This window comes from Myotis myotis, unplaced genomic scaffold (genome assembly GCF_014108235.1).
Source record: "Myotis myotis isolate mMyoMyo1 unplaced genomic scaffold, mMyoMyo1.p scaffold_m19_p_9, whole genome shotgun sequence".
NCBI lineage: Eukaryota > Metazoa > Chordata > Mammalia > Chiroptera > Vespertilionidae > Myotis > Myotis myotis.
In genome coordinates this window covers 34290476-34302732 of record NW_023416401.1, presented here as the reverse complement: position 1 = coordinate 34302732, position 12257 = coordinate 34290476, and the positions used below count along the sequence as shown (strand labels likewise).

Sequence of the window (12257 nt, the reverse complement as noted above, 5' to 3'; positions counted from 1 at the left end):
TACAGATTGATAAAGAGATATTGGGTGCTCAATTTTTAACAATAAAAATCAGATACTGAATGTGGTCATGCCAGAGGGATCATTTTAATGAGCCAATGTCTCTTTACTGAAGTGTCACACTTCAAAAGAGATCCTCTCAAATAATACAATGCATAACACTCATCTGGGTTGCCTATTAAAATGTAGGACCACACCTTGAAAAACACTCCTTCTAGAGCTCATTTTGGTGGGTAAATCTCTCTCCAAGTAAAGTAATCCTATATAATAAACGTGTAATATGCAAATAGACCAAACGGCGGAACAACCAGTCAGTGGGGGGGCAGGGCCAGCAAGCAGGTGTCTCCAGGCCAGCCAAGGCACATGCCAGCAGACAGAAGGAGGGGATGGCAATGGGGTGTGGGGGAGGGGCGGCAACCAGCAACAGTGGGACGATGGGGGCTGGCGCCATCCCCTGATTGCCCACCTGGTCGCCTTCTGCATAGGGAGGCCATGGGCGGCAGCAGTGGCGGGCGATTCAGGGCAGGGCCGCCCAGCACTGTCCCCAGATAGGCCTGCTGGGGCTGCCTCCCGCAGAGGGAGGCCACCAATGGCTGTGGTGCAATTGGGGGCGGGGCTGGCTGCTCACTGCCCACACCATCCCAATCGGCCTGCCGGTCACCTCCCACAGAGGGAGGCCAGACTGAGGCTTAGGCCCACTCCCCACTCCTCTAAGCTGTCAGTAGGACATCCCCTGAGGGCTCCCAGACTGTGAGAGGGGGCAAGCTGGGCTGAGGGATCCCCCTCCCCCGTGCACAAATTTGGTGCACTGGGCTTCTAGTCCAGTGATGGCAAACCTTTTGAGCTTGGTGTGTCAGCATTTTGAAAAACCCTAACTTAACTCTGGGGCCGTGTCACATATAGAAATTTTTTGATATTTGCAACCATAGTAAAACAAAGACTTATATTTTTGATATTTATTTTATATATTTAAATGCCATTTAACAAAGAAAAATCAACCAAAAAAAATGAGTTCACGTGTCATCTCTAACATGCGTGTCATAGGTTCGCCATCACTGCTCTAGTCCTATAATAATAGGTAAACAAAATCCTGCTTCATGGAACAGTATTCTAAATAACTTTACAGAATTTCAAGACTTGCTGTTTTAGACAAAGGATAAAGAGTAACAACCATAATATGTAGAAGAGAATGCAGTATATACTATCTGAATAAGTTTAAAAAGGATTAGAGGTAGACAGCAAGTATCTTTCTTCTCAGTAGCCAAAAAAGGAACATGGATTATGCAACACAAAGAAATCATGGATTCATAAGGGAAAGATATTCAGCAATAGTCACTTTTACTTATTAAAAATTCATGCCCATAAACAATAACCATTTACAACTAAGTCATTTCCATACAGTTGTTCCCGAGGTCATTTCCCTGAGCTCGTGGCTCAATAGCATTTGAGCTACTCACCCCATGGACCTGCCGATTCTCCCCACGCTTGCCCAGGGCAGCCAGGATGATGCCACTGCTGCTTGTGGTGGCAAATGTTGCCAACAATTCCGATTCTGGTGACAGAGGCTTGGGTGGCAACTCAATGTAGCCGCCTTTCAAGAAGCTAACACTCCGGATAGGCTGGTCACAAAGGAGAGGAAACAGCAGCGTCAGGCCCATCACACGCTGACCCTCCTGTGGTGGAGGCCACTGTGGACTTGCCCCACCTCTTTCCTGTTCACCCCACTACTTTTGGTTTTATTACTTCATTGTGTTAATAACCCAGTGGGCATTTATAGAAACTCGTTCCAATATTTATAAACTGCTTCCCACCTCAAGGATACAGCCTTTTCTCACTCCATAGGAATTTCTGAGTAAGTCAAAGGTCGATCTGGATATTTCCAGGTTTTTGATACAGCCCACGTAGCTTTTGCTGGCGATGCCTCTCCTGTAGGGAAGGACATGAGACCATTATCATTCCACTTATGAAAGAAGGGATGAAAATGGACCTACAAATAAGGAAGATCTATTTCAAGTGTCCTTCTGCAGAAGTGTGTGGCCTCCCTCTATGAGAGATATTGATGGTTAAAAACTGCAGGTCCCAAACAAATGCTCTCCTTAGGACTAAAGAAAGGGAACTAATTTGTGTGTTTGACTATTTCGATAGCTACCTGGATAATATGTTTACACTTCAAGGGAAACGTAGTCATTACAATTTAAACATATTAAAATACAGGCCAATAATAAGAAAGACAGAGCATTGTCATGAGGAAATCATAGTGTGGAGATTATAATGCAGTCTCCATGTACATAGAACATTTGCTCCATGGGGGCAAGTGCAGGCAATGCAATTTCCTAGGATCACAGGCTAGAGAAGTCATTGGCTATTGTCCATGTTGCATATTCATGAACTTTGTTCTCAAGGAAATAATTCCACTCAGTGAAGTCTGGGATTATTCACAACCCTATTGTAAACTCCAAGTCAATACCATATTTTTCCTAACAGAAGTTGTGACACTGCTGTGATGGGTGGGGTGAGGCTGTACTGTGGTCAGGCTCTCATTTCTAAAACAGACTACTGAAGAGCTCCACGTTACCATCATAAATATCAGCTGGTAACATGGTTTCCTGTTAGAGTCACAACTCAGTTTTCGTTCTCTCCATGTTGAGCAATGAGCTATGAATCACAACAATGGTATGATTTAGGGCAAATCTCAACTTTTCTGGATCTCAGTCCCTTCCATTGTAGATAAGGGGTTGCCTTGATACCAAATCCCTTCTGGCGTGAGTCTGTGATTTGGGATATTTCCTAGAAAGGAGGCTCTGACCTTTTCTCCAATGTCTACACTCAGTGTTATTTAGGCAAAGCACAGATGAACTATGACACAGCTTGTTGCTACACCCCGAGCACACAGTGCACACCTAATGACAGACTTCCAGCCCTGGCTCTGTCTTGGTGGAGGGGTAAGACCCGGGGCACGTGACCAATTCCTAGAAATTTAGGTGTATTCATTTCTAAGACTGGGAGAGGGGGGTGTGACTGCCATTGTAAACTATGTTCCTTGAAACTTTCAGAAACTTCTGGCAAAAAGGAGGTTGGTAGAAAAGTGGATTCTGCACTGCTCAACCCATAGCAACTGGAGTGGCTGAGCTTCTGTGCCACATATTGGGATTGTGCATAAGAACCTGGCTTTGAGGTGGGGCAGTGCTACAAATACACCTTTGAAAACCACTGGGCTGGGTGACTCAGTTTGGACATTTGATGATCCCACTCTCTGAAAGCTATCTTGTCTTGACAGTGGGTCTTCAAAAAAAGTTAGAGCTTAATTTTCCAATAAAAAATTAAAAAACTGAAGACAATGAACCACAGAAAGCTTATGTAAAGTATTAAAGTCACAAAGCATGAATCAGTGTTATAAAAGGATGCCACTGCCTCTCTTCTCTGCCATCTTCCATCCAATTTACTGATGCTGGTTTTTCAGCTTTCACATAGGTTGGTTATTCATTCTGATCACACAAAGAGGGAATCCAGATAAGTCTGCAGAAACATTACTTTTCTATTTTTATTTATTTATTTTTTGCCTAAAAAGAGATTCTATTACTCTAAAATGTCCAGAGAGGAGAATGACCTGTGATGGAAAGCAGGGTCTCCAAATATTGCACAGTAACAATTTCTAGATGTTCTAAAGATTATAAATATAAAATCATTAATTTTACTGCAAAAAGCTTTCTTCACTTCCCAATTAATATGACACAGAGTGACTTGAATCAAAGTAGATGTTATGGGTTAAATGGTGCCCTCCCCCAAAGATGCTTAAGTTCTAGCCCTTAGTGTCTGTGAATATGAACTTATTTGAAAATAGGGTCCTCACAGATGTAGTCAAGTTAGTATTCAGTCATGAGAGGAGGCCCTAATCCAGTATGACTGGCGTCCTTATCAAAAGGGGTATTTTGGACACAGAGAGACTCACCCAGAGGGGAGACAGCGTGTGGACACAGAATGTTGTGTACATGCTGAGGAAAGCCTGAAGTTGTCAGAAACTAAGGGAAGGTAGGATGGAGCCTTTCTCACAGGCCTCAGAAGGAAGCAACTGTGCCAACACCTTGATTTTGGACTTGTACCCCCTGAAGAGTGAGAGAATACATTTCTGCTATTTAGGTCATCCAGTTTGTAGTAGTCTGTTACGGCAGCCCTAGGAAACCAGTATATTTAGTTGATAATTCAGAATATGAAAATTCTGCACAGTGGTATCATACCTTACAACTCTTGAACGAGGTAATCCACCCACATAAATTGGATCCTTATCAAGACGATTGAGGTCAGAAGATGCTCCTGGGGTTTCCCCTTGCTTGGTTTCCTTATAACTGGTATTATATGCATCAACAACTGCTAGGAGTCCTAAAAGGGATTGAAAGGAATCCATACAAAATGAAAGTCGCTTCCTACACTAAAGTAAAACACTAACTTCTGCTAACAAAGGTCATTTACAAAGGCATGTTCTTTTACATTCTGCCATTTTGACCAGCAAATGTTCTTGACTATTAACTGAAAATCTCTGTGCAGGTCAATAAATCCAGAAAGAAAATAGAATTGATTTGATTCTTGATTCCCAATTGAGCCTTTAATGTTAAATAATACATTTGGAAAGCAATCTATGAATCTAATATTCCTCTAGAAAAATATGAATCCTGATGCTTAGTATCCCAATGACTTTTTATTAGAATATCATTTAAGAATACCCAGAAAGCTAAAGTAAGTAAAGACCAGATTTTGGAAATATTTCTTTTCCTATGAGGCCAACCAACATCCCATCCACCCAGCTGTGCACATACCTTGCTTCCGGTTCCGCTGGAAGGCGATTTTGTACCAGCTCCCATTGTTATAGCGTCGGTCTGTTACGAGGGCAAGAGGCCCTGAGCCCAGGTCAACTGTAACTTTCACTCTGCCATGGACCAGCTCGATGGATAAAAAGTCTTTCTGTAAAAAAGAAAAGTAGTAACCCACGGCTGCAACATTATCACAAGATTTCCTTGTCCTTCAAGTCAGGGATGACAGAAACCTTCTGAAGACAAACTGAGAAAGCTGGACCTGGCCCAACAGCCAGAGGCCTATGCTATGAAACTCAGTGTCCACAGAGGCTTTCTGAAATACTACACGTATATGAGGTAAACACATGATCAAAACCTACAATTCAGTAAGAGAAGTAGGATCTCTCTGTATCTGTTTCACTGAGACTGAAAAAGGTCTAGTTCTTAAAATAAAACTAGATGATTGGGAGAAATCACCAGTACATAAGATAAAAAATGGGAATATGAAAATCCAGTGAATGGATTTCAAATAAGGCCACAGTGGTCAGTGTGAACAGTGAACAAGACATATTATTTAAGATCAAAATTTAACAAATGCTCAGTTGGCATCTATAATGATGGGAAAGCTATTTTCTACTTGGTGCTCTTCCAAAGCTTCTTCTGTACTGATATAATAAATTATTTAAAATAGGGACATAATATGACATATATCAGTAAATATATTAGTAAATGCTCATAAAATAGTCATTAAACATCAATATCCTCATGGCAATCTAACTGTATATACACAGTGGGGCCAAGTGCCCACGGAGATTCTTACGGTGCCATTTGAAGCGAGGTAGAGAAGAAGCCCGTTCGTTGAAAAGGTACTAAAAAGCATAATAATGTGTGTCACAGTAGCCCGCAGCGTCTTCTCCACGACAGAATACCCACTCCCATCAAAATGGAAGGACGCGTCTTCATTCTCAGGGCTGCAAAGCAGAGCAGTGAAATGCAATCCATCCTCAGGAAGGAGGTTCAAGAGCACAGATGTCACAGTTCCCCAGTTCTCCCTCATAAAATCATGGCAGACCTATCATTTCCATAAGTGGATGACAGTGTAAATTATAATATCTTAAAATATGCTTGCCATGGGATTATGCAAGACAAATGCCCAATTGCTTTATAAGAAAAAGAAAGTTAATATAGGCAGTATTCTCTGTTGTAAAAAGAAATTCTCCAAAGGATGGATAAGTGCTGTAAATATTTCTGCTTATCAACTAGATTTCTATTTGTTTTACTTTCCTTTAATGAAACTATTCTTTGTCAATTCTAGTGCTTTCAGGAGAATTTTTAAACTGGCATTTAACTAATACATCAGTGAAACTGGAATTACAATGGAAAATAAATACGTACCATTGTACCAGAAAGACCACTACAAAAAATAGACAAAGAAAACCTCCAAATTCTGCAGGATGAGCTTACAACAGAATTATATAAAATAGACCACACCATTCTTTTTTAAACGTTATTTTTTTTAAATTGGTCTTAGAGAGCGAGGAAGTGGTGGTGGTGGGGTGGGGGGGAAGAGAGAGAGAGAGAGAGAGAGAGAGAGAGAGAGAGAGAGAGAGAGAGACAGACTATGATCAGTTGCCTCCTGCATGTGCCCTGACTGGGGACTGAATCTGCAACCTGGATATGTACCCTGACTGGGAATCGAACCCACCAACTTTTGGTGTAGGGGACTAAGCTCCAACCAATTGAGCCACATTGGCCAGGGCAGGGCCACAGCCATTTTCAGATCATTGTGTTTTCTGGTCCTCCCCCTGCCTCAAAAGGCTGACTTGATACAATATAAAAATAACCCCAAACCATTAAATTACAAAGTAATTTCATCTGGAACACATCATTGTTGTGTTTTAAATACTTATTTCGAATCTCATGGGACTTGTGAGTGAAACTTGAATGAGGGTGTTTGTTTTTTTAAATATGAATTTGAATTTTTCCCAGTTGAAGGTGTGAATAATCCAACTCAGTGCCAACTCATCTTCAAGCAGGACATAATAACCAAACAGTAACATTATTTCCATTAACAAAATAAAATGAATGCAAACAAAACAAAAAATAGCAGTGCTTTGTGAAAGCTGAGATTTCATTTATTGCTTCCTGCAGCCTAACTTTTCCTAAAAAAAAAAAAAATCTGTTTTGTTCTTTTAGGAAATATACCTTCAAGGAAATGTGCTCTGCATAAACTCTTAAACTGTGGCTTCATTCTCAATTCTTTAATTCTTAAACCTGTGGCTTCCTGGAAGCATGTTCCATTGCTCTACTTCTTGGATGACCATAGCTTCATGTGGCTAAGGACACAGACTCTAGAATCAGACTGCTGGGGTTCAAATCCCAGTTCCCCAACTTACTACCTGTGTGAACTCAGAAAAGTTACCTAACCTCTCTGTGCCTCATCCCCTTTATCTGTAAACTAGGGATAATAATAGAACCTCTCTGGGAGAGCTGTACATGATTTAAAACATGCCAAGTTCTGAACATAGTGCCTGGCACACAGCAAATATTCACTCCATTTTAGTTCTGATGATTCTGCTGTGATTGGGGCTCCTCCATGGGTCCCTATTTGGCCTATTAATAGCCGAGCCTCAAAGATTAAGCACCTTGCCCAGAGGCACACTCAAGTGCCTATATCAGCACCTGTCAAAGTGTGTTCTGTGTAACATAAGCACCTACAGAACACTCCTTTTAAAAAAGAATTTGGGGTCAAATGAGTCTGTGAAGTGCTGCTGCTCTAGCCTCTCCCAGGACAGGGTTACAGTGCCTAGCCTCACAGTAAAGCAACATGCTTAATTTTTTAACTCAGTGTCTCCCAAACATTTATGATCAGGGCACACCCTCCACTGCCACTTAAAAAAACGAATATCTACTAAATCCTACCAAATTCATATTCATTTAAAAACATATTTCTGGAAATATTAGTTAATATAATTCAAGAATAGTCAGCTCATTTGCTCAGTACCCATAAAAAATATGTTTAATATTTTTAACCTGACAATAAATGTGTGAGAAACCAAGGTTTGTGATTGGCAAATATCATCAAAGTGATGTTGCCTTATGAAATAGTGACACCTGCTGTTGAACTTAGCCTTCGTTTGATTGAGCTAAGTCCATTCGGCCTTAAAGTTCAGCTGGGTAGCCAGCCATCCCTCGACCCAAAAAAGCCAGTTCCAGGATTGACATAGAGAGGATGGTAGCACCTGTTAATCCTTCCTGTCAGTTGAACCTTCATGGTCCCGTCAGTGGTCGGGGGGTGGGGGTGGGGGGGCTGGAAATCTGGTGGGAGGGCATTTCTCAAGGAGAACAAAACTTGAGGCCACCCAGAAAATTGACATCCTCATTCCAAAAAAGAGAAGAGCCAGCCATCATCAAATTCACTTATTGCTGCAGCTTGAGGTCAGTGGTTTTAAAATAACCCTGAAAATAACTGATGAAAATTGGGGATATTGTAACAGCTAAAGCAGGGGGACATTTTTCATATTAGAAATATTCAATTTCTGTTAAGATTTTCCTTTCCACAAGTAAGATTAATGATCTGGGGTCAGTGTAGGGGACAGAGTCCAGGGGTTAGAGCATCTGTCATGTTAGAATTACTAAATTGCTGGGAAGATTTCCTTCCATGCTAGAGAAACAGCATGAGGAAAAAGTGATGGATGATATTAAAAAAAAAAAGCCCTGGCTGATGTGGCTCAGTTGGATGAGCATCCGCCCATGCACCAAGAGGTTGTAGGTTCAATTCCTGGTCAGTTCCTGGTGGGGGCACATGCCTGGGTTGCAGGCTCGATCCCCAGTAGGAGGCGTGCAGAAGGTAGCCGATTGGTGTTTCTCTCCCTCTCCCTCCCTCTCTCTCTAAAATCAATAAAAACATGTCTTTTTTAAAAAAAGTGATGGAAGAGGGAGCTTCATTGTGTGCGCTCATGCTCCTGAAGTTCAAGAGCAGGTGTCATTACCTCACAAGGTAATATCACTTTGATGGTATTTGCCAATTACAAAACCTTAGTCTCTCACACATTTATTGTCAGGAAAATAACCCTGGGACATTTACCTGGAAATCAATGGGCTGTCACTGCAGGAAGATCAGAGATGAACATTGGTGAACATTCAAATTCATAAAGTATTTTCATATACATCATGTTATATATTCATCACCATAGTTCTGGGAGATAGGTAAGGTAAGTGTGCTTACTGTTTTCCTGCTCTGGGAGAAGAAACTAAACCTCTCTCCTTGAGGTGTAGTGACTTATATCTCAGGCCACTCAGAGATTTGGTAGGAGAGCTGGGCCAGGAGCCTGAGTAATTATGATGCTAAACCCAATACTTTTTTTATTCCTAAGGCTCTTATAATCATGCTTTTGGTCATAACTTTTTGAGCAACTTAAGGAAGGGGTATCAGCAATTAAAAGGCTTAAACTACAAAATCCCAAGCTAGGAGAAAGCAGACCTGACAATAACAAAGTGAAAACTCTCCCACGGAAGTCTAAAGGTGAGTTGCTTCTAACTGATCTTGTCACCACTCACTGTTAAGTATCTATCTGGACAGAGCAGCCCATTAGGTGGGAGATATTATATCTGATGTTACATTTCTTTAATGGAAAAGACAATCTATTGCCTTATTTGTTAAAGTGCTATAAAATAGGTCTTCCATACTTACAGGACTGTAGTTATTTTTTTTTAGAAAGTAATAGAGGGGGTGTTGAGATTGGTGAGGTTAAGTTATTAAATGCCCTCTATTATATCAACACATGCCAGAAGATTTTAGATAGTTGTTCTCCATTTGCAAGTGCATTTATTTCTAGAATTATAGAGTTTAGGAATAAAATTATTTATAAAAATTGACAGCACACACACAAAAATCTCATCCTTGGAAGTATTTTCAAAATGAAAATGTATAGTGGTTTATCCAAAGCTTACTGTGGCTCTTTGAGACAGAAGGTGGTTTGAGAAGAGTCTGTGTTTCTTGATTTTATGGTCCATGATCAAAGCATACAGTATAAGACACAGCAATAAGAGTCCTTTGTAAGTTAACAATGATACCCATGCTTCCATTAGTAAATCTACATCTTTTCCTTTGCAATAAGAAGACTGACATCATAAACTCTATCCATCCTTGATATACAGGTAAGTTTTTTAAGCAGTTCTCAGATGTTAATACAATAACTAACATACAACGTTTAAATCGTGGGGAATATTACCTTCCAAAGCAGCCATGGCACTTGCCCTCCCTTTCAACATAGTTCCATAGGCCGATGGACTGTCCATTCAAGAAGGCTTCTCCCATGCAGCCTTTGAAATGAGTAACCTTCACAGCAGGAGACTTCTAATGTAGATGGACACACAAACACAGCCCACATACATTTGGTGAAAAAGAATAAATTCTCTAAATGAATGAAACTCCTCCCTGAAAGCTTATAGCTAACAGATCCAAATTTTGAGAAAACATCAAAAAAAAAAAAAAAAAAAGCCAGTTGTAATCACTGGATTTCCTTCCAATGATGAAGTGGAACACTAGAATGAGTGACAACTGGATGGATCTTTTTTTTTTTTATTGTTTTATTTATTTATTTTTTATTGCTTAAAGTATTACAAAGGATGGATCTTAAAAGATCATCTCAGTTAGTAGGGTCGCTGCAGAGAAACCTCTTTTATAGTGAGAAACAGACCCAGAGAATGTGTGGTCAGTGGTGAGGGCCTGGCTGGCACAGAGACCCATACACTCATGTGAGAGCGTGCACTAAACCCACACGACTCAACATTGCTCGGTGAGAGGATAACTGGTGTAATAAAATAAGGACAATGCGCTCTTTCACTAAACACTAATTAGTACGAGTCTACCACTAGAGTTAGAACAGAGATAAAGGAACTTTACAGAAATTAATGTGAACTACTGAATGTCTTGTTTCATCATTGGAAGAGAAACGCAAATAGCGAAATGAACCGCTGACTTCTTTTCCATTTGTACTATTTATTATGATCCTTTACCCTACAAAACCAATCCAACTCTGCAGATGAACCGTCATTAAGCAAAATAAGAGAAGCAAGATCTCTTCATCTGAATATTGATATATTCAACAATTATATTAATTTTTATTGAAAGAAGTTTGACTTACAACATTGTATAAATTTATGTATTAAATCTATATTTGGGTAACATCAGCCAATCAGTTGTGTGCAGATGAATGTTCATAGTGTTACCTTGACTTGTGCTCCGAGCCCTCCAACAAACATCAGTGTTGAGTTGTTTATATCCAGAACGTTAGCTGCTCCCAGGGATTTACTTGTTTTTGGTGGTGGCTTTTGAGTTGCGCTCATTTCCTTTACAGTCAATGAACCAATGTTTCCAAACCTAAGGGTCACAAAGAATGGCAACAAGAAGCAAACTGCAGTCAGCCCACATATGTACATACATGTTTCATACCCAGGCTCCATCTGCTTCTCCCCATGTCCACTGCAACAGCCCCCAGCTGGTCTCCCTGCTTCTAGTCTTTTCTAACCCCCACCCCTAGTTTCCTCTCCAAAATCTGGTAGAGCAATCTTTTACCATGTAGAACAGTCATAATGGGTTAAACTATATTTGAAATTGTTTACTGCCTTTAATATGACTTCTTTTTATTGATAACAAAGCAAAAGACAAAATTCCTAACTACACACCATCAATAACAAACCATAATGTTGCCAAAAAGTAAAAAAAAAAAAAAAGATATACTTAAAGCTGCTTAAGAGTTACCTTTGGAGAAAGGCTTGATAAGGAAGAAATTTGCTTGTGTTTGTTAAGAAAACCCATTCCCCACTTGTATCCTATCCTCTGGCCTCTTCTGCTTGCATCCCACTGCCAGCCACAGGGGATTCCTACCAGGCTGCCTCTACTACCATGTCCTGGGCAGTAAACATTTTACTGGGCTGGCTGTCTCAGACACACCTACCATTCTAAAGGTAACATAAGTTTTAACTTTTTTCTTCTTTTATTGTTGGTTTGGGTAACAATGTTTATTTCTTCTGTAATAAGAAAAAAACCCTATTTCTAAGGGTTCTTTCACTATAATCTAACTTCCTAGAAGTTTCAGACTATTATATGATGTGGAAAACATCATATGCAGCGTTAGATACAGTTTTAGAAGGAGAGATGTTGGAAGAGAACGGTCTCCATTACCTGGTTACGTAGATACTGTGCCATTTGTTGTCATCAATTGGGAAGTCTGGGAATTCCAAGCGTGCTGCCCCGGAGCCCATATCCCAGAGGAAGGCCACTTTCCCTCGCCGCATCTCCACTGCCAGGAAATCAGGCTGGGTGCAGGGGCGTGAGTTGGCATGAGTATACAGGCCAGACTGCTTGCATGACCATTAAAACACTTTAAAGAATGAGTCCTGCCCCACTGGGGTGGCTCGGTGGTTGCGTGTCAACCCATGAACCAGGAGGTCACGGTTCACTTCCCG

At 40.7% G+C, this 12257-nt stretch overlaps 1 protein-coding gene across 1 annotated transcript in view; it reads right to left on the bottom strand.

Annotated features, from left to right (window-relative positions):
• The window catches only part of LAMA1 (laminin subunit alpha 1), a 160732-nt gene that overhangs the window by 19085 nt on the left and 129390 nt on the right, over positions 1-12257 (bottom strand). Inside the window, exons 46-53 of the mRNA XM_036322699.1 lie at positions 11974-12107; positions 11019-11169; positions 10019-10143; positions 5605-5755; positions 4809-4953; positions 4233-4374; positions 1809-1923; positions 1455-1616 (exon numbers count right to left, since the gene is read on the bottom strand). Coding sequence (XP_036178592.1) covers positions 1455-1616; positions 1809-1923; positions 4233-4374; positions 4809-4953; positions 5605-5755; positions 10019-10143; positions 11019-11169; positions 11974-12107 — 1125 coding nt within the window. The remainder of the gene's footprint in view (positions 1-1454; positions 1617-1808; positions 1924-4232; positions 4375-4808; positions 4954-5604; positions 5756-10018; positions 10144-11018; positions 11170-11973; positions 12108-12257) is intronic.